Source organism: Electrophorus electricus, chromosome 5, assembly GCF_013358815.1.
Source record: "Electrophorus electricus isolate fEleEle1 chromosome 5, fEleEle1.pri, whole genome shotgun sequence".
NCBI lineage: Eukaryota > Metazoa > Chordata > Actinopteri > Gymnotiformes > Gymnotidae > Electrophorus > Electrophorus electricus.
Genome location: NC_049539.1, coordinates 3,177,926 through 3,204,780, shown reverse-complemented (window position 1 = coordinate 3,204,780; position 26,855 = coordinate 3,177,926). Strand labels below are relative to the sequence as shown.

The window sequence follows — 26,855 nt, the reverse complement described above, 5'->3', positions numbered from 1 at the left end:
GGTGGCAGGCTGACAGCTGTAGGTGGGTGGCTGTGTGCGTGCGTGTGCATTTGTACGTGCATTTTTGAAGGCAGGATTTCTGGTGTACGGGGTACTGTCTGTACATATTTTGTTGCACAGAGCATCAGACAGGAAGGCTGATGCTGGTGGATGTTTGTGACTGACTGTTTGCTCATCTGACTGTGTTATGTAATGATGAGCAATGTGATGTGAAGCGCACACACAGAAGTAGCTATCATCTGTTTCTCTATGATACTCCACTCACACAATCTCTCTCTCTCTCTCTCTCTCTCTCTTTATCTGTCTCTCTCTCTTTCCCTAACCCTTCCTCATTCACTTTAACCTCTGCTGAGACCCCTGGCTTTTCCCCTCGCTGCTGTAATTGTATTTGTACATCGACCCAAGACTCGACGTACAATGCGCTCCTGAATCTGAGCTGCAGGCGCGTTACTGCCTTCTCACTGAAGGCGACCGCATGTCCTGTGAACTAACCAAACAGGCTACCAAACACTGCCAAACGCACGAGCAGGGACGCACAGCCATTGCTACCCAGCTGTAGCCCACTGTAATGGAGAGTAGAACAGGGCAAACACAGTTGCTGGAATTATAGCATGGCTTGCTTACTTCATGACGTGTGGTGTTATTAACATCCATGTTTGTGAACGCCACATGACCAAAGATGCGTCTTTTGTTTAAAATGAGATTTAGATCATATCTGAGGTGTTTCACATCTATAACATGTTCCACTGCTGTAACATATAATCTTTTTTTTTTTCTTCACTGCAGCTGTGGGTTGAAACAAAATGCAGTATTGCCTAGTATTACAACAGAACACATTTGCAGTATACAGTATAACACATTTACAGTCAAATAGAAATCACAGTGACATGAGGCAGGTGAGGGTGTGGTGAGAGTGGGCAGGGTGAAGGTGGACACAGTAAGTGATCACTTTGTACTGCTCCTGCTAGACACACACAAACACACACACACACACACACACACACACACACACACACACTCCTCTCCTCTGCCTTTTGGCCACTCACCCTGCTTCTGAGCCCCTTAAACACCCCCACAACCCTGGCAATTAGCGTCCTTGGGTTTCGTTGGATGCTAATTGACGCAGACGGAGCCCTGGAAATGATGCACAGAGTTCAGGAGCTGTGTGTGCCTCTGGCCTGTTGTTTGTGTGCTCATTACTCAGGCTGTACTTAAGAGCAGTGAGCACAGAAGTAGCCTGTTTGAGTCTAGAGGGTTGGCTGTGGACTCGCATTTAGAAGACACTAATATCCAGAGTGACTTACAAAAGTGCTTTAGTTGTCTAGTCAAAGCATCCTTAGCTATCACAAATGGATGAGTCCAAAATTACCCTTAACCAAGACAGTGCCAGAACCAAGTGTCAGTACCTAGACTGAGAGAGAGATACAATACTGTAGTAAACAACAGTTCACACACAATTAGTACAGGCTTACCAAACTGTTGGGTCTTCAGTTGAGTTCAGTGAGGGACTTGCAAGTTCATTCCACCAACTGGGAGTCAGGACGGAGAAAAGTCTAGATGCTTTCATGAGTCTTGAAGAAGGGTGGGTCAAACTTGGGGGTATTAGAGACTCGCAGGGCTCAAGGTACAGATCGGGTGTTGAACATTACCGTCAAGTAGGAGGGAGCAGGTCCATTTTTGGCCTTATAGGCAAGGATCAGAGTTTTAAACCTGATATGAGCAGCTACAGGCAGTGAAGTGAACCGAGTGTTGGAGTGACACAGGACAGTTTGGGAGTCTTGAAGACCGGCCACGATGCAGCATTCTGGATCAGGAAAGCCCGCCAGGAGAGCGCCGTAGCTGTGGTGTAGTGGGTGGTCTGTCCCTGGTGGATGAGCTCACAGGCGCAGGCTGTCTTCAGGCTGTGTTGGAGCTGTGCGCGGGCCGTGTCGGTGTTGGGTGCGGGCCGTGTTGGGGCTGAGAGTGGGCAGTGTCGAGGCCGTGTTGGCGCTGGGCGAGGGTCGTGTTGGGAATGGGATGGGCGCACTCCCATGCTGCCCCTCTCAGAACTGCAGCTCGTTGTGGCCGTTGCTGTGGTCTCAAAAGCGTGCCATGGCAACAAGTCTGAACAACGCTAAGTACTTAAAGGCTCTGAGAGATCAGAGAGCGCGGGCGTGAGGGCAAGAGAAGCGCTTGAAAAGCTCCGTTTGCTCAATTAGACGCTTTACTATGCAGTGAGAGCAGGGCAGGGCAGGCAGCCGGCCGCGAGCGAAGAGAGCGCTGGGGCCTGGGACCTAAGCAAAGCTGGCCATGACGGCACCGCATAGGACGTCCCCCTCCTTTTCACGTGAGCCGAACGGAGAGAACTGTTAACTCGCGTGATCTGATGAGCCTGTGTCGTTCCCTCATGCAAATGTTGTCATGGCCATTTTTAGCAATGAGGAAGAGACCAGAAAACCCATGTGTTCTTTTTAGGGTTCTTTGTTAATTGTCTATTAAGACATCATACTGTGCGGACAGTGGTGAGTTAAAAGGTGATGGAAACCGATTCCCTCTGTTCTCCTGCCCCCAGAAAAAGCTGCTGTAGCCAATGAAGATGAAGTTCAGAAGGCTGACGTCTCATCGACAGGCCAAAGTGTTATTGACAAAGACGCCCTCGGACCGATGATGCTGGAGGTGGGTCCATTATCTGCTTACTAGGCCTGTGCAGAATCCAGGGGTGTGGTCAAAGGGGCATTGACGCTAGGTGAAATCTGATTGGCCACAGAAGTGCCCGTGTCACAGAGCATGTCACATCAGTAAACGTCACATTTGTTTGTCCAGCTGCAGCACACACACATAGAGAGCCACCAAGTTAATGTGAATGGCCCCCAGTACAGTGTTTTTTTTTTTGGGGGGGGGGGGGGTTGTTTGTTTTTTGTTTTTTTATTTATTTATTTATTTTATATCAACCACATTATTTCATGTTAATTGAACAATTCAACACATTACCTAACATTTTAAAATGAGCATTTACCTCCCAAACGTCTGTTTGCCAAATGTTAGGAAGCTACATAACTAGCTAATTAGAGGAGTGACTGTTGAGCATAAACTGCTGGTACACCATATGTATTCTGTGTTTGGAAAAACAAGCTAGTTAGCTAGCATTGGTCAGCTAGCTTAGCAAAATTCTAAGACTAACATTAAGTAGTGAGGTAATAGTGAGGTAATTTGTCTTTTTGAGTTTGGCAAAATCTGGCATAAGATGAATTGGCAGAGGTGGAAAGCAAGAAAAATACAGGGGCAGTTGGATATTGAAAAGAAGCTCCAGCCTGCCAGTCAGTGAAAATATCAGAGCGCATCAGATAGCAGGCAGAGACCAACAGTGTCGAGCTGAAGCCAACGGAGGTCTAACCTCCTTCACCAGGTCAGCAACAAATTAGACACGGCAAAACAATGACAACAGGAAAACTATTTATTTGTTTAAAGTATTTATTATGTTCTCACGACATGCTGTTTGAAATGCAAGGAAATTCCTGAATTCCTGCCCTGTATGTAATGAGGTCTGGTGTCTGTGTTGCTGTGGGGGTGCATTCTCATATTTACCAGAGCTGTAACACTACAGCTCAAGCATTCGGGCTTCTCCTTTGTCACCCATCTGTAGTCAGCATATGACATGATTTGGAACATTCTTAAGTATTTGGACACTAGAGTCAAATTATTCAGCTCTGCATGTGGTCTGCCGATTTGAGTTCAGACTTTTTGTTTGAATTTAATGAACATATTTACATATTCAGGGATGTGTCCTGCTTTTTTGCATAAGACTGTAGAGCCACAACAAACAAGACATAACTGGTAAAATATGTACAAAGCCCACTGAATAAAGAATTACTCATGAATGTGTGGCACATGTGTAGAGCCTTGGTGTTGAGTATAACCCAGTGTGGCCCCTGATTTTGAAGCCTTAGATCTGCCCCTGTTTTAGTGTACGATGACTCACACTCACCGGCACATATGCACAAATTATGCTGTTAATGATGTATTTAGAGTATCAGCCTTCCACTGTCAAGTCTGCTGTCCACAATAATCACAGTGTCCTGTGTACAAAAGTGTAGATTTGGGTTGCGCACACATGATCCAATTCATTTAAAACGTACAAACTAGAGTTCAAATCCTCTGGTATTGGATTAGTGCATTTTTGTAGCATTTACACTGTGGCGAAGTCCACCCAGTGTTTCTCAACCACCGCAAACGTTTATCTGCACGCTGGGTGATTTTTGTTAATAGTGTATTAAAAGCTTTGTGTATTAGTTCCATTTTGAGGATAGGCTTAGGAGTAACTTGTATGAGAGCTCTTGTTGAGGGATGAGGGGATTCTGGGAGTGATCAAGTGTAACTGTAGTGAATCAGACGGTCATGTGAGTCCTCAGGCCGGCTGGGGAGGATAAATGAGAACACTGTGGCTGATAGCAGAGAGAGAGAGAGAGAGAGAGAGAGAGAGAGAGAGAGAGAGAGACCACCCGGCCCTACGCCATGTTCTCGGGGAGTATTTATAGCTCCAGAGGTCCACTGGCACCATATTGACACGCAGCAGAGGCTAAAAATATCCCCTGTGTGCTCCCTCACTCCCCGTGTCTGACTTTGAGGGGTGATGCACACTTTCTGTTTTGCCTCATTGAAAAACTGCTCATGGCCCGAGAGCACTGGGAGGAAATGGCCTCTTGTCTCCCTGGTGGCCATAAATGCCCCTGGCACGTGCCCCCACTTCCTGGCTCTGCGCAGGTGCCACTCTACTCCCTCACGCCCAGCACCCTATTGAAGAAACCCGTGTCATGGCAGTGGGCGCGGCATACTGGTAGATCCCTTAAAGGTGCACTAAAATAAGCATGCTGAGCGTGCATGTGCAAAAGCGAGACGCTGTGCAAGTCCGTATGACCGAGGCTTCTGCTTTGACTGTCCAGTCGCTCTACATGCGTGAATGTGTGTGTGTGTGTGTGTGTGTGTGTGTGTGTGTGTGTGTTTGAGAGATTCTGGCAGCAGACCTGGCCTCCCTCTGTAAAGGAAGTCGTGCGGCCCTGCCCAGCTGCTGCAGGACAGGGTGGGGGGGGTCGGAGTCGGCGAGAGCCTGCCAGCCCCAGTCAGGGCACCGTTCAATCCCTCGGCACATTCCAGAGCGTGTTGTGCAAGCGCGGCTCTGCTAGGCCGAACTCGGCCTGCTCCTTATGTGATGTTTGCTTAATGTGCCCACCACATGGCCACATCTACACTTTTGCCTCTTCTCGTCCTCATCTGCCCCTCCAGTGTGTAGGGCCGCAGGGATTTGGCCATGCACGGTGCCCTTTGCTCTGCTACGCTGTGATTGACCACCAGGAAGGAATATGTATTCTTGCACTGCTGTTGATTTTAGTATTTAATAGAGTCATGCTGCAGATAAAGAGGTGCTGTCCCAGCCTCAGCAGTGCTTTGGAAAGCAAACATCCTTTTTATGGTGATTACAAAACGACCCTAAAGGGGCTGGGAGCTATTCTGTCAGCTAATTGACACAGTCTTGTTAGCTGATGCTTAACTTGAGGTTGTGCAGTCCTTCAGTTGAATCCTGTGCCTGCTTCTCTCTCTCTCCACAACACGCATGCGCGCGCGCACACACCACACACACACACACACACACACACGTGCATGTGCGTGCATATGCTGGTAGTCTGTAATCTGCACAGGGAAAGAGGGCAAGCAGCTGTTCCAGGTCTCCTGGCTCACGCGTAAACAGTGGCACTGAAACACTGAATGCGCTGTTTTAAATAGATACTCACCAGCCACTGCAGGGAGCAGCTTTGCCTCAGAGTTAATTAGCCCATTGTGGTCGAGCTGAATTTGAAGAGGAACTGTACCACCCCCACCCCACCCTCCCATGCTGCTCAGACCTCTCAATTAGTCCCAGTGCCTTGAATTCTCACACACACACACACACACACACACCCTTGCATTACATGCCATTATCCCTTTCACTTAAATATGTCTTCTATGTTGGGAAGCAAGGATGTTATTGATCTCTTTCTCCACAAGTTTTACTCCTGTAAAAATTTCACTCCATCACATGGTATTACATGTAGATGATAAACTAATCTTTGTTAGCTAGCATTCTTACTGTAAGGTAATTGTATGCGTGTGCATGTAACGCAGTCCTCTTGGCCGAAGGGTAAATGTGTCAGAGCTGCTGTTTTGTTTTTGTTTTTTTTTGTTTTTTTGTTTTGGGTTATTTTTTCCCTCTTGAAGGCCTTGGACGGTTTCTTCTTCGTGGTAAACATGGAGGGCAACATCGTGTTCGTGTCGGAGAACGTGTACCAGTACCTGCGCTACAACCAGGAGGAATTGATGAACACCAGCGTGTACAGCATCCTGCACGTGGGCGACCACGCCGAGTTCATCAAGAACCTGCTGCCCAAATCGCTGGGTACGTCTGCAGACACCCTGCACGCCCCGGGGGCAGCAAAAAAAGGAAGTCTGTTTGTTTCTACCAGTGAGGTCACCATACACGAACGTTGCTGTTGAACGGTGATTTACAGCTTTGTGCACGGGTTTTCAAAATCTAGCGTACTTACACCCTGCGCAGAACAGTACAGTAGTAGGAAATGGATCAGAATACCTTTGTTACCACAGGCAGCTCCCGACCACAAACCTAATTTGGCAGAACTCCATTATGGCAAATGCTGTGGATGTTTGGGAGCGAGCTGTCAGAATGCTTAAACACCCTCAAGCAGTTCCACTTCCTGCCATGTGCGCTGCCCATGCTGTTTTCCTCTTCCTCAAATTCACACAAAAATAGGGTTTTTTTCTTCTTCTTCTTTTGTTTGTGACTGTCAAAACCGATATTCCTTTTCATTCTAGCTTTTATAGATGTTGAGTTATTCAGGAGGTTCATGTCTGCAGTGCATGTGTGCGCGGTACTGAGCCACTCAAAAGTGTCTTCGTACTCCCCACCAAACAAATCAGTAGTTTCTTCTGTGGTCTCTACCTGAGCCCTGGTTGATCTGATGCAGTAGCATGTAAGCAGTGCAGCTTGGGCTCTTTGTACCACAGTGTTCAGTACCTTGTCCTACATTTAGCGGCTGAGCAAGACGGACAGTGAGAGCCTGCGAGATTTCTGAGATATTTGAGAATGTTGCGATCCATTAGGAAAGCTTGGATGTCATGAGACACAGATATCATTCACTGCTGAGAGCCGGTAGAAGGCCTAGACTCCAAAACAAACACGCTCATGTTTAGCTCTGTAGCGATATCGCTCTCGGGATTCGTCATTTCTTCAACAACAACAAAAAAAAAATTCGTCATTTCTTCAACAACAACAACAAAAAAAAAAAAAAATCACACTATAAAACCTTTTTGTGCTGAAGCATAGTGCATTTGAGGCGTTAGTGGATGTGATCCCCTGGTAGAAGCACGTTCCCACGTTAGAAATGTGCTTCCATTTAGTAGACAAGTTCTTACGTTATTAATGTGATGCTGGGTAATGGATGTGTTGTAAATTATTTCCTGTACTGTGGACATGTTCTCAGGTTCTGAACGTTCTCTCACGTAAGGGACGTGTTCTGGGGTTCTGAATCGTTCCCACGTAGTAGCCTCGCATCACTGTGCTTTGTCCCGCCAGTGAACGGGGTGCCATGGTCCAGCGAGGGCTCGCGACGAAACAGCCACACCTTCAACTGCCGCATGCTGGTCAACCCCCACGGGGAGCTGGAGGAGGAGGCGCAGGAGGCGCAGCAGCAGCAGCAGAAATACGAGACCATGCAGTGCTTCGCCGTCTCCGAGCCAAAGTCCATCAAAGAGGAGGGTGAGGGTAAGTGGAGCTCCTCCCACACCCGTGGAGCGACTCCCCCGCCTGCAGCTCCTTGGCGCCGGCTCCATGGATCAGAGCGACGTGGAGCAGCTGATGACCTACGGCCATCCGACCCCCAGCTGTTGCGTTATCTGCAAGTCCATTAAGAAGAAATCGAACACAGGGCCACAAGGGCACTTTACGATCCGAATATATTCAAAAGAGGAAATTAAGTAAAAACAGAATTTACTTTCTTTGGGCTTTTGCATTGTACAATAACTAATCTGCAGTAATCCAGGCTGCTGTAATAATCACACCCATGATGGTAATCTGGAGCCTGCAGTAAGAGGAGAGAAGTGTGTGTGTGTGTGTGTGTGTGTGTGTGTGTGTGTGTGTGTGTGTGTGTGTGTGTGTGTGTGTGTGTGTGTGTGTGGAGCGGCTGCCTTTTCCTCAGAGACGCCTTAATCTGTCAGTCACTCCTTCACTCCCTCCATCACTGCAGTCACTCAGAGTTCAGGGTTTGTGTGGATCCCAGTCTGGCTTTGCCCTTCTGTGTGTGTGTGTTTGGTAGAGAAAGAGAACGGAGAGTGTGTATTGTATGTGAATTTGAGTGCGTTGTGTGCGTGTGCACATGCGAGTGCTCATGTAAGGAAGGAGTGTGTAGAGGAGCGAGAGTGCACATGCATGTGCGTGCATGCGTGTGAGAACGGGTGTGCATGTCTGCGCACCCGCATGCACGCGTGCGTGTGAAGGATGAAACGCAGCTGTTCTTCTTTCTTCCAAGCTCAGTGAGTGTTTGTGTGCATGCAAGTGTGTGCACACGGGTTTGTCTGTGTGGGTGTGTGGGAGAGTGAGAGAGACTGATGGCTCTTCAAACCAGGTTTCTGTGGGAGTAGTCCAGTGGGCAGGTTTGCCACACTGACACAGTTCAAAGGTCACATTTCGTCACGTCGTTTGTCCTCATGTCAGTCTGCCCCGAGCCTCGAGGTCTCATTCAAGTCATCAAGTACCTCCCACAATTAACCAGTCCAGCTCTTCCTATTCATCTGGGGTTAAATTGGTGCTGCTGTTCTTTTCTTTTTTTTTTTTTTTTTTACTGTTTGCCACACAGGCCAATTCCTTCTCTCTCTCACTCCTCCTTTCTCGTTCTTTCTCTCATTTTCTCCCTTTCTCTGTCTCTAGATCTCCAGTCATGTCTGATCTGTGTTGCTCGTCGTGTTCCCATGAAAGAGCGTCCCATACTCCCCACACACGAGAGCTTTACCACGAGACAAGATCTCCAAGGTAACCATGTCAATGCTGTCCACACACACACGCGCGCACACACACACACCCCAGACTGAGTCACTTCACAACCCTGGTAAATCTACACACACAGCCTCCCAGTTAAAACTGCAGTAGTGAAAAATTAATGACTTCAGCTGAGGATAAAGACTAGATTTAGCAGCCTGACTATCAGTGCAGGTTGCTGAAAGTCCGAGAGCTGAACCAGCAAACATACAAAGAACCCTGAGGAGCTTGAGAACTGGCTGGATGTCCACGTCAGCACCAAGCATCTGTCCCAGCTCGTAGCTTCAGTACCTCTCAGCAAAGTGTTGAAATGGAGAAGCAGGAACGTGAATGCCGCTGGCGGAGAGCCTCCATTCCGCTCACCACTGCATCACTGTCGTGTTTGCCATTATTAGGGTGAGCATTCTCTCTCTCTCTCTCTCTCTCTCTCTCTCTCTCTCTCTCTCTCTCTCTCTCTCTCTCTCTCTCTCTCTCTCTCTGAAGGGAAGATTACCTCCCTAGACACCAGTCTGCTGCGGGCTTCCATGAAGCCAGGCTGGGAGGACCTGGTGCGGAGATGCATCCAGCGCTTTCACCTCCAAAACGACGGCGACATCTCCTACGCCAAGCGGCACCAGCAAGAAGGTGACTCACGTCACGCAGGGCCGCGCTTTATACACACACAAAACACACACACACAGTCACCCCCTGGTGTGAACGTCCTGACCAATCACAGATGGGCCACATCAGGGTTCTGTGGGTGTTTTGATGAATCATTCACATTATCCAAAAGTAAATAATTATTGTCAAAAAATAATGCAGGCCGATCTTTAACAATTATAACGTAGCGATCGGGAAAATAATGTTTCTGTTCATTATGTATTTTACATCGTTACCTTCAGTGATGTATGCAAGTGTTTAACATGAGTGTGACTGCACTTGACATGACTGGTCATGGTGCGTGCGTGTGCGTGTGTGTGTGTGTGTGTGTGTGTGTGTGTGTGTGTGTGTGTGTGTGTGTGTGTGTGTGTGTGTGTGTGTGTGTGTGTGTGTGTGTGTGTGTTTTGCATCAGGCAGTGTTAAACAGTGGTGGTGTATGTTTTTGTTTAGTTCTGCGACACGGCCAGGCGTTCAGTCCCATTTACCGCTTCTCCCTGGCCGACGGCACCATTGTGTCTGCTCACACCAAGAGCAAACTGGTTCGTTCACCTGCTACCAACGAACCCCAGCTTTACATGTCTCTGCATATCCTTCAGAGGTATGCACATTGTGTGTGTGTGTGTGTGTGTTGTGGGAGAGGATTCATTTCCTAATTCCCCTTTTAATGCATTGTAATAAAATTTAGCACAGATGATAAAGTTTAGTGCAGGTGGCAAAATTTATTGCCTCTGATCTTTAGAATCTCCCTGTAACTGCAGCTGGTCTGGCTGCTAGGGCATTATATACTGAACATATATGGGACACTTCCCAATATGATATACTGACTACTCAGAGCAGGCGTCTTGCTCAGTTGTTGGATTTATTTGAACCAAGCTTCCCATAAAGACTGTCTGCCTGTGTGCGTGCGTGTGCGTGCTAAGTGCAGATTAACATTAAGCCCATCCCTCAGTGGGTGGCCAGAACCTTCACACAGTTCGTCCAGAGGTGGAACCTTTTGGAACCTTTTTTTTTCGCTCACCGCAGACGACGTCTTTGTGTGTGCACCAGTGGGCTCTGGACCCTGGGCAAGTTGTTGTCTTTACTGCCCTCTCCAGCGAGGGCACCCCCGCTGTTTACCCTGATTTTCTCTCCTCCTCATCCTCCCGTACGGAACCTGGCTGGATTAAAGCCATTCCTCTAATTCCATTGTAACCTTTTTTTTTTTATATGAGAGATTCTTTCTGTGTAGTAGGAGTTCTTATGTTGCAGTTAGGACGCCATTTAAAAGTTGCAGTGCTAGCTTAGCTTAGCGGCTCCAACTGGCCTGTTGTTTGGTTTAATTTGTTTGTAAATTTGTTTCTTTGTGTTTATTTGTAAATGTGAGGCTCTTTTATCTGCCGCTTGCCAGTCGCTCTTGTTTGTGACTATGTTTGATGCTTCAGTATAAGAAGTGCATTTAAATGAAACTTTCTCAAATGTGTGTGTGTGTGCGCGCGCGCGCGTGTACAGTCAGTGCATTCTTTTACAGTTTGTTTATGTGGGTTTGTAGTACCAGTGTTTTGGCATAACTTCTGTGTAACTCTCTCAAGTACTGTGTGTGTGTGTGTGTGTGTGCGTGTGCGTGTGCGTGTGCACGTGCTTTTCCAGGGAGCAGAACGTTTGTGGCATGACTCCTGACCTGGGCAAACCTATGAACCCAGTGACCTCAATGACCTCTCCCAGCCCAGGAGGTTCCACAGGCGTCTCCCAGGGCCAGGACACCACAGTCAGCAGCAACACGCCCACCTTCCCCTCACCTGGAGGCCCCAAGGAGCCTGGTGCTGTGGGCCCCGTGCAGGCCTACCGCTTTGGCTGTCCCGGGGCGATGGGTCATATTGGGCCGATGCAGGCGACCACGCCTCAGGCCAGCGGTTACCCCCTGAAGATGAGCAGCCCATCACAGGGGAGCCCGGGCATGCTGTCACCGCGGCACCGCGCCAGCCCCGGGATGGCGGGCTCTCCCCGCCTGCCTCCGCCTCACTTCTCCCCCGCCAACCCCCTTCATTCGCCTGCACCCACTGGCCCGAGTGGAGGGGCGGGTGGCGTGGGCGGAACAGGCACAGTGGGCGGGTACACGAGCAGCTCCCTCAACGCCCTCCAGGCCCTGAGTGAGTGCCACGGCGTGTGTCTCAGCCAGGCACTGGGCTCCCCCGACAGGAAGCTGGGGTCCCCAGCTGCAGGGGTGAGCCCCCATCTGCTCCATAAGCCGGGAGGCCCGGAGTCGTTCGGAGAGCAGCAAGGCGGGCCGGAGCTGGCGGGGGCCGGGCAGGGCGATGGCAGAGAGCAGCAGAGGGACGAAAAGGGTGTCGCCCTGGCCCAGTTCGGCGCTGCCGACCCTGGCGACCCCCAGGGCCGGCTCCACGACAACAAGGGGCACACGAAGCTCCTCCAGCTTCTCACCACTAAATCGGAACCTGCGGAGACGTCCTCGCCGCCCCCCGGGCCAGAGCCCGGCTGCAAGGACCCATCCGCGACGGGGCTTCAGACGGGGGCCTCGTCCGCCCACGCCACCTCCCTGAAGGAGAAGCACAAGATCCTGCACAGACTTCTCCAGAACAGCACGTCACCCGTGGACCTGGCCAAGCTCACCGCAGAAGCCACAGGCAAGGAGCTGGGTCAGGACTCCTCGGGGTCTGCTACGGCCGAGGCAGCGACCAAACAGGAGCCGGCCAGCCCCAAGAAGAAGGACAACGCTCTGCTGCGCTACCTGCTGGACAAAGATGATAATGCGCTCAAGGACAAAAACATCAAGATGGAGCCGGGTGAGGTCAAGGTGGAAGGGACCAAGATACCCAGCGTGAAGACAGAGAAAACGGACGGAGGCTACGAGCGGACAGAACAGGTGGGTGGAGTCAGGATTGGTGGAGTGGAGGGAGGTGAGTGGAGTCAGGATCAGTAGGGGCAGGGTGGGTGGGTGGAGCTAACGTGGAGCAGGTGGGCCAGCGTGCTGGTAGGTGAAGTAAGGTGCTTTCCAGAGCAGAACTTTCAGGTTGTGTGCTTTTGTCTTCTGACCTTTTGTCTCAGAGAGTCAGACATTGCCTGATGAGAGCACACTGATCTGAGCCATGAGGGGAAGCTGTGGGTAGGTCGTAGTTTGACTGTGGGTAGACCGTAGTTTCACGGTGGGTAGACCGTAGTTTGACCGTGAGGTGGTTCTGGTCCTGCTCTAAATGCCTGGCAGCAGTATGTCAGCACTTTATGTAGAACATCATACACAAATCTATATGATACAGAAATTTTAATTATGAAGATATGTCACTGCCTTTTAGTGGAAGCCATTTGCTTTATTACACACACACACACACACACACACACACACACACACACACACACACACACACACACACACACGCGCGCACAGTGGTAGTCTCTGAAACTTTTTCATTGAATGTGCTTTTCTGTCTCAGTTCCTCTCCACCATTCTCCATCTCTCTCTCTTTCGCTCCCTCTCTCTCTCTCCACTAAAGTAGAACAGACATCAGATTTATCTGGCCAATGGAGACCCAGATACAGCAGGGATATAAATGACTCAGTGGGTGAGAGAGAGGGAGAGGGGGGGGGGGAGAGAGAGAAAGATAATGGGGGAGAGAGCGAGAGAGAGAGAGGAGGAGGAAGGGGAGAGGATAGAGGGGAGGAGGACGCTTCGGCTCTCGGCTCCTGCGGCACAGGAAGCTAGCTCTGTGGGAAACATGGCAGCCAGTTTCACTGTGACATTTGGGGGAAAAAAATAAGAGGAGGAATCATTTCACTGGGCGGCCTGTGTGGCCGAGCAGCCCGGAGGCTCAGTTAGACCAGGCGCTCTGTTTGCATTTGAGGTACCACTGCTGTTTTCCTGAAGCCTTTTCTACTTGTGCGATGATGAATCACTAAACAGCATAGGAATTTGTACATTTTTCTGATTTGGGAGCTAAATAAAATAAATAAATAAATAAATAAATATATATATATATTTGTAAATGCATATGTGTGTAAAAAAAAGAAAGAAAAGGAAATGGATAGCCAGTTAAGTAAACTTTGCATGCTCTGCTTACCACCCCCTGGCCAATTTTTCATAACTGCCACACTCCATACTGCAGTGTATCGCAGAAAGCCCTAGAACCCAGTAAGAGGACGACAGGGAGTATCGTTTCAGGCTGGTGTTTCATTCATCTGTTTGGTTCTGTGTCAGTATAGTATTGCTGATCGCGATCATCATACAGACACCGACCTGCTGGTGTGCATTAATGCCCAGCGCCCGCCCCGTTCCGCTGTGGAAAAGGCAGCAACACCAGCCAGCCTTGACCCTGGCTTGTCCAGGTGGCAGCCCTGTGCCGTGGCCAGCAGACCAAAGTGCCATCTCTCCAGCACAGCGGCCAGAACACACATCTACTGCCCCTGCGAGCGGCCGTCGCACCTGCTGTTAGTGTGGTGCCCTTGTTGCCCTGCTGTTCTCTGGAAAAACCCTGGAGTTCCGTGAGTGTTATCTGCACGGGGAATCCCAGTGATGCCTAGAATGCAGCAGCGTTCTGAGTAAAGCTCGCCTCATGCCAACCCCTAATTCCACAGTTTTATTCTCTTATGTGGAATAATGGAGGAATGTTGAGCTATTTTGCTGCATTTAATGACGACACACTCCCGAATTATCCTCTTCCTGGGACTGTTTCATGTTGTTTTCCAGCTATTATTATTATTATTATTATTAGGTAGTGTTTTCCTTCTCTCCTCTAATTCCCTGTGTATTCACCCGGCTTCATGCGTACCTTCCCCGTGTTTCCCACATGCTGTGTACACCTGGCCCACAGGCAGCGACGGCCGCCCCTCTCGGGCCCCGGCTGTCTTTCTGCTGCGGACGCCGCCATTCCTGTGTGCACGCTTACGCTTGCGCCTACATGCCAATGTGCTTTTTGTGCATGGATGTGCATGCGCTTACGCACACCCCCCCCCCACGCACACACACGTCTGCTGTGTGATTGGCTGGCTGGTAGCACAGAGTGACAGCAGAACACGAACAGAAGCAGAGATGTGTGACAGAGGTCAAACTCACACACGATGGCTTTGCCTCCACAGGTGCTTCGTGACCTGTAGCTATGAGTGCGTTTTCCACTGACTACTACGCTCATGCTTCTCCTTTGTTGTGACTGTCAAATGAATAGGACCGTTTCCTGCTGTTATATTAAACTCGCTACAATGGCTACAAATAATACACCTTTTCATTAAGTCAGTGTTAATGCCTGGCTGTCTCAAGCAGCCAGTCAAAGCCTCCTTTGTCATACGTTAAGTGACAAGTTTGCAAGACATTGAGTAAGCCGTGACTTCGTTAGAGCTTTTCCAAGACTCGCTCACTCGCTCTTATTCGCTCTCTCTTTTATTTTCTGTTATTCTCTCTCTCGCTTACTCTCCTCTCTTCCTCACTCTCTGCTTCTTTCTCTTCCTCTTTCTCTCTGTCTCTGTCCCTCTAATCTGTCCTCTGCATTATTGATGAGGTCAGAGTCAGAGGAGGGCTCCTCCGCTCTCACTGACCACAGTCGTGTTGCTGCTCTCTCTCAGCCTCTGTCTGCGTGCGCACGGAGAGCGACTTTATATGGAGCTGTCTGCATGCTTGCTGGAGTGTGCATGCGTGCGTGCTCGCGCACATGCTTCCGACTGTGCCGGGACTGTGTGTGTGTGTGTCTGTGTGTGTGTGTGTGTGTTTCTTTATCCTCCTCATTACAGCTCAAGTCTGCACCTTATGAAACAGTGGGATGCATAAGAGGGCTTTAGGAGTGTCTCACTCCTGACTAAACTCTCCCTGCGTCTGATTCTGAAGCTCTGCCCCATATTCCTAAAATGGGCACGCAATCACACACATGTAGCCTAATATAACACCAAACAGGGGCTACCTAACGATGTGAAATCTAGCTAATTTAAGGTGCTCAATGACCTGATAAAAGAGCATTGACTTCTAATGTTGGAGCAGATTCTGAATGGCTGTGTTAACTGTGCTCTGCTCTGTTATGCTGGATTAAATATTCTGTGCTCTGTAGGGCTGTGTTAACTGTGCTCTGCTCTGAATGCTGGTTTTAACTATGCTTTGAATGGTTGTGTTAACTGTATTCTGGTCTGAATGGCTGAGTTAACATTGCTGTGCTTTGTATAGCTGTGTTAACTGTGCTCTGCTTGCAGGGCCGTGTTAACTGTGTTCTGCTCGCAGGGCCGTGTTAACTGCTCTGTATGGAAGTGTTAACTGTGTTTTGGTATGTATGGCTGTGTTAACTATGCTCTGAATGGCTATGTTAACTGTGCTGTGCTCTGTAGGGCTGTGTTAACTGTGCTCTGTATGGTAGTGTTAATTGTGATCTGCTCTGTTTTGCTGGCTCAACTGTGTTCTGCTCTACAGGGCTGTGTTAACCATGCTCTGCTCTATAGGGCTGTGTTAACTATGCTTTGAATGGCTGTGTTAGCCATACAGAGCAGAGCATAGTTGTGTTAACTGTGCTTTGCCTTGTTCTTGTGATCACCTACATCCTTCACGGTCAGCTGCGGACAAACCAGCCTGCAGCTCTGTCACAACAACCAGCACCCCTCAGCCCCTCGCTTTTATAAGTATCTGTAACCCAGCCCCCCTCTTTAAAAAAGCCCCCAAAACCATCTCTCTGGATTTCAGCCTTCCTCTGTAAAGCGGTCAAGACTGGTCTGATGGGAGGTGGCACAATCAGTCCTGCTGAAGTCCTAACTCCCATTTCCTCTTGAATCTCTCTTGCTGGGGGCTTGGAGAGGCCTGTAGGCCCCATGGTGCATTGCAGTACATACTTCTGCTCCACTGAGGGAACGGTGCGAGATAATCATGTGGTTCATCTGCACCTCAGATCAGAAAGCCACACAGAAGAGCTTCTCTCACGCCACAGCCAGCATCCTGGGCATCACACGCCTCAGTGCCAGTGGGTCGTGTGGCACCTCTTTGGGCAGGTTTCAGTCCTCTGTGACTTAGGCATGTGGCTCAGAGGCCAGCCCCTCCCACTCCACACACACACACACACACACACACACACACACACACGACCGTATGTGGAGGAGAGACATAGGGAGGACAGGCAGACCCAGAGAATGTTGGAGAGGAAACTGTAGAGCGGGCTTATGGAGGAGAGAAAGAGAAATGAGAGAGAGAGAGGAGATGCTAACCAATCAGCAGCAGGTCTCCCTGGATGCGTGCGTGCGGTACACCAGCACTGACCTCATTACGTAGCTCGTCTTCATGGCCTGTGCATGTGCAACCCTTTCCCTCCATATATATACACAGAGAGAGAGAGAGAGGGAGAATTAGAGACAGAGGCAGATATAGTGTGAGCACTGGTGGGGGAGAGTGATGGAGAGAGAGAGAGCGAGCGAGCATGTGAGAGACTCAGCACACACCGGCGGGGGGGGGGGGCGTCAGAGAGTGGGGCAGTGCAGAGCTGATCTGGTGCCTGTTGGATCTCCCCCGCCAGACAGACCTTTCTCCACACACACACTCCTCCTGCTCTCAGCTGCCACTTCATTTGGATCCTCTTTAGATGCATGTAAATACAACTGTTACATGAAGTCATACCCTTTTCAAATGAGGCCACCTGAGGTTACCTGCATTCTCAATCAAGGTACTGATGCTCTGAATCCTATTAGTACAATTTTTTATTTATTTATTTTTTAAGCTAAGTTGAACAAATTTGGTAAAATTTCAGCCTTTAGAAGTACAACAGCATGCCTGTTGAACTGAGACACAGTATCTCATTCAGGATTTGCATTTATAGTTCATGAATCTGTGCTGCTGACTGCTCCATTAATTCAACCGTATTGTAATAGAGATGTCATGAGTGCTGCCCCCTCCTGGCGGACCTTGAACATTGCGTGTGTTTATTTCGATTTTTCCGCTGTCTTGGCTGTGGGCGCTGTATGTTAACGTGTTTCAATGTGTGTGGTCCACTCTAGCAAAGCTTTGCTTTAAATGCTATGTGTCCTTTGCTTTAGGTTTTTTTTTTTTTTTTTTTTCTCAAATAGATGGTTTAATTTTGTGCTGTTTTGAATAAGTGGACATTGTGGAAGGATAATGGGAAGTCTTTATGTGGTTTTGGCTAGGATTACAGGGTCTTTACTGCTGTAGTGCTGGTCCCAGTAGATAAAGTCCAGTTAAGTCAAGACGACATTGCCAGCGGCTTCTCCATTTGAGCTCTTTTTCTGCCCCCACTGTTATTCTTACATATGAAAGGTTTGGGGGGGGGGTTACAAAGAAAATACATGGAGCATGTGTTTAAATGAAGCTGTGTTTTGACCTTTTGTGTGTGTGTACGCGCACTGTTTTCAAATAACTTCACAGCGGAAGAGGCAGTCTACTGTGCTGGGCTATAAAATGGTAACAAGTCTGTAGCAAATAGAGTAGACTACAGCTACCTTTATCTCTGTGTGAAGAGTGGCCTAGATTCCTGTGTGTGTGTGTGTGTGTGTGTGTGTGTGGTTGTGTGTGTGTGTGTGTGTGTGTTGGGCGGGGGGTGGAGGTGTGTTCTGGCAGGCAGACAAGGCAACCACAGCATAACATGCGTCTTCTCTTGTCCCTGTGGTGAGATGTGAATCCGAGGGTCTCTGCCCTCTTTCCCATGTGACTGTGGATTGCACAGGAAGTACGCCATCTTACTGCTGCGATCTGTTTGCTGGCGCTTTTAATGAGTGTTCTGTCTTCTGTCACGTGCATTGAATTACTTGTTCTCTGCTTATCCTGTGTTTCCAGCTTGGCAGAATTCGTAACTTATTGTTGCAGCGTTGCAACTGTGCAAGGAGCACGTCATCATTTGTCTTGTATAGATGCTTATGTGTGTGTGTGTGTGTGTGTGTGTGTGTGTGTGTGTGTCTGTGTGTGTAGTCGAGTGAGCTGGATGATATTTTGGATGACCTGCAGAACAGTCAGCCAGGCCTGTTCTCTGAGTCGCGGTCGGTGTCTCTGCCGGGTGCCGTGGACAAGCAGGCCATCATCAACGACATCCTTCAGATCACCGGAGAGGGCGGAGCTACCGTAGGACCCCAGCAACAGCAGCAGCAGCAGAGAGTCCTACAGGCCATGGGACAGCAGAGTGAGTCTCCCGCACACGCATTCACTCATACATGCGCACACACACACACACACACACACACACACACACACACACACACTTCAGCTCACTAAGAACTAAGATACATAGCCCAGGCTTGTTGCCAGTGTTGTCTGTGCGCTGCGCTGCGCTGTTTAACACAGGGTCAGACACTTACAAACCCAAAGCTGCCTGAAAAACTCCTTTTTTCATACTGAACACAACATTCAGCTGTAATCTCAGGTATCACACTCAGAGGCTGACAGTCCTGCCATGTGACTTAGCTCGGTACTGCTCACACTCACGCAAGCAAGAGATTAGACACGCACTCCTTGCCTGGCTGCTCTCGCTCTCTGTCTTTCTCTTTCCTTCTTTCTAGTTCCCTTCCTTCACTACAAACCGTAGCTGCTGGCTATCTTGTGCAACTGTCTACAACAGAGAGTATGCAGAGTAACGTTACCTCCTGAAACACACTGGCATGGACTTACTGACTCACTCACTCACTCTCTCTCTCTCTCTTGGCCTAATCCTATCTGCATCACACCTCAAAACTCTTATTCACTTCGTGTGTGTTCGGGTGTGCATGTGCTCATGTCAATATGTGAAAGTATGTGCTGTGTTTCACTACATTCTAGTGTGTGAGCTGTGCGTGTAACCGTGCGGTTCGTGTTCCTGTTCGATCATGCATACCCTTCTCACAGTGACGGCAGTGTATGGAAGGTGCTCTGTAAATGAACTAGCTTTGTCTCGGTACTTAGAGCCATAAATAGAGAGAAGAGAAAACATTTTGGATTCATAATATATTGTTTGGAGTTTTCTCTATGGAAATCAGATTTTGTCTGAAAACTGATGTCTATGGGTAAAATAAAACAAAACACTTCCTCATTTTCACAGTCCAGCTTCCTGAAAGGGAAGTTATATCCATGGCAAAGCAACCAAATATGGTTACTCTGTGTCTATACAGTAGCGCAGTGTTAACACTTAACATTCTAGTTGAGCTGTCGTTACTAACCTCGCGTTAACTGAGTGTCATGTGACCTGCTCCTCGGTTCTATAGCGTGGCAGGGTCGACCCTCTGCTCTTAAGTCAATCCTCTGTGCTTTTTTGTGTGTGTGTGTTCGCGTGGGTCTTTGCGTGTCTTTAGGTTTCGGTGGTCCGAGGCATCCAGGAAGACCGGCTCCTCTGCGGGGTGTATCTCTGGATATGAGCTTGTCTGCTAAAGGTGCACCAGGCCACTACCACGTGATGCGGAACAGCACCCCCTACTCGCTACTGCAGCAGCAAGGCATGATGGGAAATCAAGGTGTCATGTCTAATCATCCCAACATGGCAGGTAGGTAGTTTGGACCCCAGCTGAATTCCTCTGCTTCTTTTGCTGCGCATGCGGGAGTGTGTGTGTCTGTTTGTGTGTGTCTGTTTGTGTGTGTCTGTTTGTGTGTGTCTGTTTGTGAGGCCTTAATGTTTACATTGTGCAAACCTGTATCACAGACATTTAATTAAAGAGGGTATCCATCAGGCAATTGATTGGGTTAGATGTGCTGTTTACGTGTGTGTGTGTGTGTGTGTTTGTGTGCGCACACACAGGCATGCCTCCTGATGCCTGGGCCTCTCAGGGTGCTGCTGTCGTCAGTAGCTCTTCACCTGTCACTGCGGTGCCCTCCACACAGCAGTCACTCCAGCAGGGGGTGCTCCACAACCGCATGGTGCCCAACACCAGCACAGCCATGCCTATGAGACCAAATAGCCAGCCGGGCACCAGACCTATGCTGCAGTCTCCAATGATGCCCAATGGTATACACACACACACACACACACACACACACACACACAGAGGTCCCATCTGATCAAACACCAAACTAAAATGTCAGTGGCTTGGTTACTCCGAACTCTCACTCTGTAATCCAGTTGTCTTATGATGTGAGTGGGACATGATCATGAGTGTGTGTGTGTGTGTCATCGTTGTTCATGCTGTAATAAGTGTAAAGCTCAGATTTAATGTCAGGGCACAAAAAGCCTCAGGTGAAGCTGTAGTTTCTGTGACTTGGAGAACCAAAGCTGTTCTGGATATACTGGATGTTCCAATGAATTTCCAAGTGTAATTCTGATGTAATGTTATAAATATTTTTTTTTGTTGTCACTTATCATGGATATTTAACCTGTTTGTCCGTGTACGTGTGTGTCATGGGGGTGTGTGTGCGTGCGGTTGTGTCTGTGTCATGGGTGTGCGTGGGGTTGTGTCTGTGTGGGGGTGTGGGGTTGTGTCATGGGGGGGGGGGTGTGCACGGTCATGTCTGTCTCTTTGTGCATGTGGTAATTCGGGGGGTGTGTGTGTGTGTGTGTGTGTGTGTGTTCCTCCTCTAGCCCAGTCAGACATGGACATAGGCATGGGAATGGCAGGCCACCAGTTTCCACAGCAACAGGCACCACCCAATCAGACGGCTCCATGGCCAGACAGCATGATTCCCGTAGAGCAGGTGCCCTTTGGAGACCCGGGCAGGTAAACATCCTTTCTGAAGGGCTTCACCCCTCCTCGTCACACACACTTAGGCTTCAGCTGCTGATACATTTGCGTAAAGTCAAATCCTGCAGGCTTTAGTTTATTCTGACTTATCTCACCCATGCTTTCTGTGGACCCCTTACATGTTAATCCAGATTTCGCTGTTTTATGTGTGTGTATTTTCTGCCCTTTTACACCATAGTGTGTGTGAGACACACAGCGTGTTTGCACCTGTGTTTGTGCTCATGCATATATGTGTGTGTGTGTGTGCTGCTGCTCTGTGCCAGGCCAGTGTACAGTAGACTTCAGGAGCATGGTGCGTGTTTGTTTAAGACTCTTTGCCAGGCCAGTGTACAGTAATCCTCAGGAGGACTGCGTGTGTCTGTGTGTGTCTGTGTGTTGCTCTGTGCCAGGCCGGTGTACACTAATCCTCAGGAGGACGGTCTGTGTGGTCCTGAAGGCCCCGCTGATGAAAGGTCTCTGTTGAACCAGCTCTACACGGCTCTCAAAGACTACGACGGCCTGGAGGAGATTGATCGAGCACTGGGCATTCTGCCAGTTGTGGGCCAGGTAGTACCACATGCCGGCATCTCTGTACTGGAGTGAAGAACATCTCCCACCTGCTGTCTGCTCATGCTTCATGTTCAAATGCATGTTTAGATCAAGAGCAGTAGATCGAGAGAAATCCTGTCCTGCTCCTGAAATGCATGCAGGTTCTGAACGAGGTGTAACATGTACACGCTTAAAACTTTCTGCACAGCTTCTCACCTTCACTTTTTCCCCATAGACACTTCTTAAAAATCTTTTTATTCCACATAGTAAAGAATCTCAGTCAAGCTGCAGTCTCAGGCTTAGGCTGATATAGTGGCAGTGTCGCAAATTTGAGGTTCTGAGTCAGTGTGTGTGTGTGTGTGTGTGTGTGTCTATTAGTTGTTGATCTTCCGTGTGTTCCCGTGTGTTCCTGTGTGTGTCTGTACGGGTCTGTCTGTGTGTGCGTGCAGGGTGCTACGTTGGAGCCAGAGCAGTTCTCTGGGCAGGAGCCCAGTTTGCTGATGGATCAGAAGGCCCCGATGTACAGCCAGCCGCAGTACGGGCCTCCACAGCCTCCTATGGCCCAGGGAGGCTATGCCACCATGTCGGACCCCAACTTCCACAGCATGGCAGGCCCCATGGGCCAGAGGCCGGGCTACCCTATGCTCCGCCTACAGCCCCGTCCAGGATTCCGCCCTGCGGGAGTTGTCGCCGGCCAACCAAACGCGCTCAGACTGCAGCTGCAGCACAGGCTACAGGCCCAGCAGGTCAGAAACACTTACACACACGTTGCAACATGGCTGAGGTTAGCCCCGCTTACACACACCTTACAATATGGCTGAGGTTACACACGCTTACACACACGTTACAGCATGGCTGAGGTTACACACGCTTACACACACGTTACAACATGGCTGAGGTTACACACGCTTACACACACGTTACCGCATGGCTGAGGTTACACACGCTTACTCACACGCTTACACACACGGCTGAGGTTACACACGCTTACTCACACGCGTACACACACGTTACAGCACGGGCGAGGTTATACACACGTTACAACACGGGCGAGGTTATACACGCTTACACACGTTACAGCATGGCTGAGGTTACACACGCTTACACACACGTTACAACATGGCTGAGGTTACACACGCTTACACACGTTACCGACATGGCTGAGGTTACACACGCTTACACACACGTTACCGCATGGCTGAGGTTACACACGCTTACACACACGTTACAACATGGCTGAGGTTACACACGCTTACACCACACGTTACCCCGCATGGCTGAGGTTACACACGCTTACACACACGTTACAACACGGGCGAGGTTAACAACGCTTACCCACACGTTACAACACGGGCGAGGTTAGACACGCTACCCACACGTTACAAACACGGGCGAGGTTACACACGCTTACACGGTTGCAGCATGGCTGAGGTTACACACGCTTACACACGTTACAGCATGGCTGAGGTTACACACGCTTACAACGTTGCAGCATGGCTGAGGTTACACACGCTTACACACGTTACAGCATGGCTGAGGTTACACACGCTTACACGTTGCAACATGGCTGAGGTTACACACGCTTACACGTTACAGCATGGCTGAGGTTACACACGCTTACACACACGCTTACACACACGTTACAACATGGCTGAGGTTACACACGCTTACACGCACGTTACAACATGGGCGAGTGTTTGTCTAGAAAGGAGCTGCTCTCTCTTTGTTGCATTTATGTGCAGCTTTTGTTTGAGAGGAACCGTAAATGTTTTTAAAAAATCCTGCTGTTGTAACTATACTTTGTTTTGCAGGACTAATTATTGCCATTATTCTTCTTTAAAAAGCTTCTGGACCTGATCTTTATTTACTTACTTATTTTTATTACCATTTCATTTATTTATTTTTGTTCATCTGATCTATCTTGTCAACATATGGCGTGTGAGTCCAAACTGTACATGAATATCGTAAAGAATAATAAAAGTGCATTACCTTAGATAAGTGTGTGAAAACTGGGCTGGGTGTTTACTTGTGTTTACTGGGTAAACAGCATTCTCCAGTCGATGAAATGCACCAGGGTTTCATAGAAACTCATTCATTCAATTACAGTAGGGAATAAAACCTTTGCATTGCATCATAATGAATGTCTGTCTTTGGAAATCTTGTTCCTTAAAAAAAAAAAAAAAAAAAAAAAAAAAAAAGTTTGGTGTGCCCCCTGCTGGCTAGTTAAGGAACTGCTACTTGACCTTATTTCAAGTTGTATTAAATCCATATCTAATTTAGTGTAAATTCCAGTTAAACTGTTAAATACCATAGAGAGGTTCTTTTGAGGGTGGTCTTCTCTACCCCACCCCCCACCGCGTCTTTTTTGGGGGGCTCCAGATGTTTTTGACGAGATGTACAGAGAGATTAAGACCTAAAGAATGACATCTGCATTCAGGCTTCTTTCCATTCACTTCCAAGTCTGTTACATATGCTATAAGCAAATACGTTAACACAGTTTATTGGTTTTTTCTATCACTCTTTTGTTCTCTCTTGTTCCCTCTTTCAGAATCGCCAACCCATGATGAACCAGATGAGCGGAGTGTCAAATATGAACCTACCTCTAAGGCCCAATGCTCCCACTCAGGTCAGTCTGGCTCGCAGAGGAACAAAGATCCCTGCACGGTTTAGTCTTTCAACCCCACTGTAATTATACTGGTCCTCACTGATCCAAAATCCTGTGATGCTTTATCAGTGAAGATGGCAAGTAAAACCTTGGGGGTTTTTTTTGTTTGTTTGTTTGTTTGTTTTCTCTCTCTCTCTCTCTCTCCTCCTGTCCCAGGGGTCCATAAACGCTCAGATGCTGGCGCAAAGGCAGCGGGAGTTATTGAGCAACCACCTCCGGCAGCGTCAGCTGGACCAGCAGCGGCAGCAGCAGCAGCAGCAGCAGCAGCAGCAGCGGAGCCTGGTGATGCGCGCTCAGGGCCTCAGCCTGACGCCCACCATGGCGGCGGCGGCGGCGGCCGTGGGCATGCCTGGCGTGATGAGCGGCGCGCGCAACCCCCAGGCCACGCCCCAGCAGTTCCCCTACCCAGCCAGCTATGGTACAGGCCTGGCCTCGCCACCCCCCTCAACCAGCCCCTTCTCTCCCGTCTCCCCAAATCTGCCCGCCCCGCAGCATCTGTCGCACGCCCCCCTGCATGGCTCCCCGATGGGGCTTGCTAACCAGGCCGTGCTGGGCAGCCTGAGCGGACCGTTCGGGCCTGGTATGAGCCCGCAAATGCAGCACAGTGCCTTTCTGTTTCCCAGCTCAGGTACTGCCTGCTCTTTCTCCCTGTGTGTCCATGCTAACACACACACACGCGCACACACACACACACACACACACGCGCCAACATCAGGAGCGCTGAGGGCTTAGCAGCGGGATCAGTGTGATCTGACATTTTAGCTAGACACGTGCTAATTAACGATGGCCACCTCTGATCAGCACCGTGTGTCTGCTAATAGAAAATAAGAGATACTTGGGCTAATTGGACTCACCGCATTTGACCCAAGAACCACGAGTTTGTAGTAAAACACTCAGAATTAATATCGAGATCAGTTTGTTAGATTGACTTGCTTGAGTAAAGACTGGATTATAGAATTCAGTTCTTTATAAATTAAAATCTTTAGCTTTTGTTTTTCTTTTTCTTTTTTATGCAGTCTATGTTCTGAACCACATAAAAACAAATAATTTGGTCCGTTACCTTAATTCTTACCCTAAAGTCAATAAAGCATTGTGTCCATTAGAGGGCAGTCATGCCTGGGAAGGTTCTGTTATGTAAGCTCTAGTGTGAGGCAAGCATAATGAGAAGTTATTTTGCATGTCAGCACAATTACAGTGGAACAGTCAGCGATCCTATTTTTTTGCCCTTATGTCAGGTGGAGGTGCTGTGGTGCTCTTTGTGGTGATGGAAGTGTAATTTGTACATAAAGCAGACAGGCACACACAGCCACTGTCGAGTGAATAGGTCTACCTAACCTGCCACTAATAAATGTTTCTGTTAACTGATCGTCCTTAAATAACTGATGCAGGCCAATGACTAAAATTCAGATTGCTTTAAAGGGTTTTAATCTTCATACATCTGCCATGTCTGTGTCCGCAGTGTCACTGTGTGTGTGTGTGTGGTGTGTGTGTGTGTGTGTGTGTGTGTGTGCTGCCTGATAGGCTGATGGTGTTGAATGGAAGCCAACCTGTTGATTTCTCAACTAATAATATAATGACCCCTTCCCTTCCTCCAGGTTCACCAAACGCTGCTTCTCCGTTTCCTCTGGCTGCTCGAGCTAGCCACTAACGCTAACCTGCATGCTAAGCTGCCTCCTGGTCCTTGGCCCTGCCCGTAGCACGTCTGTGCCTCTTTTCCCCCTCCCAACATCTGTTCTGCAGCTGTGATTTTGATGCTCACGGCAAGCACGATGGAAATGACCGATAAAATGGCGAAATCTCACTTCTGAAATGATTAACCTAATTATGATTATTAAATCTTAAGCAAAAGATCTTTTGATTGTTTGCAGTAATAAATGTAAGTGCAACTGTGTGTCTGTGAAAGTATGTTTATTACGGGGGGGGGGGGTTATAAGTGTGATGTCATATGGAGGTGGATTGTTGGACTCCAGAACTTGCAGATCCTCCGCTGGGTTTTGGCTCAGCCATCTGGCTTTGCTGATTAATTCAGGTAAAATTAATCAGTTGAAACCAACTGGGTGATTCAAAAATCAGGGCAAGTTCTTTTAAACCTATACGACTGCATACGGTGGCAGACGTGTTTAGAAGTGAGTGTGTGTGTGTGTGTGTGTGTGTGTGTGTGTGTGTGTGTGTGTGTGTGTGTGTGTGTGTGTGTGTGTATGTGTGTGTATGTGTGTGTAATGTGTGTGTGTGTGTGTGTGTGTGTGTGTGTGTGTGTGTGGTGTGTGTGTGTGTGTGTGTATTTGGGGCATGTATAAGTTTGTCGGTGTTTGGGAAATGTTTGTTTATTGTGGGGAGGTGGAGGGAAGTTTCTTTATCACAAGGCCATTTTAACTT

General features: G+C 48.8%; 1 protein-coding gene across 6 annotated transcripts in view; it reads left to right on the top strand.

Annotated features, from left to right (window-relative positions):
• ncoa2 (nuclear receptor coactivator 2) overlaps positions 1–26,855 on the top strand; it is a 55,541-nt gene that overhangs the window by 25,374 nt on the left and 3,312 nt on the right. For 5 of the 6 annotated variants that reach the window (XM_035526378.1, XM_035526379.1, XM_035526380.1 and 2 more), the window contains 15 exons: positions 2,552–2,655; positions 6,229–6,406; positions 7,601–7,789; positions 8,951–9,052; positions 9,542–9,682; positions 10,148–10,295; positions 11,324–12,557; positions 18,561–18,768; positions 19,910–20,098; positions 20,350–20,556; positions 21,127–21,262; positions 21,676–21,832; positions 22,264–22,560; positions 24,363–24,440; positions 24,636–25,107. In XM_035526378.1, the coding sequence (XP_035382271.1) occupies positions 2,552–2,655; positions 6,229–6,406; positions 7,601–7,789; positions 8,951–9,052; positions 9,542–9,682; positions 10,148–10,295; positions 11,324–12,557; positions 18,561–18,768; positions 19,910–20,098; positions 20,350–20,556; positions 21,127–21,262; positions 21,676–21,832; positions 22,264–22,560; positions 24,363–24,440; positions 24,636–25,107 (3,840 nt within the window). The remainder of the gene's footprint in view (positions 1–2,551; positions 2,656–6,228; positions 6,407–7,600; positions 7,790–8,950; positions 9,053–9,541; positions 9,683–10,147; positions 10,296–11,323; positions 12,558–18,560; positions 18,769–19,909; positions 20,099–20,349; positions 20,557–21,126; positions 21,263–21,675; positions 21,833–22,263; positions 22,561–24,362; positions 24,441–24,635; positions 25,108–26,855) is intronic. The other variant, XM_035526382.1, reaches the window with a different exon arrangement.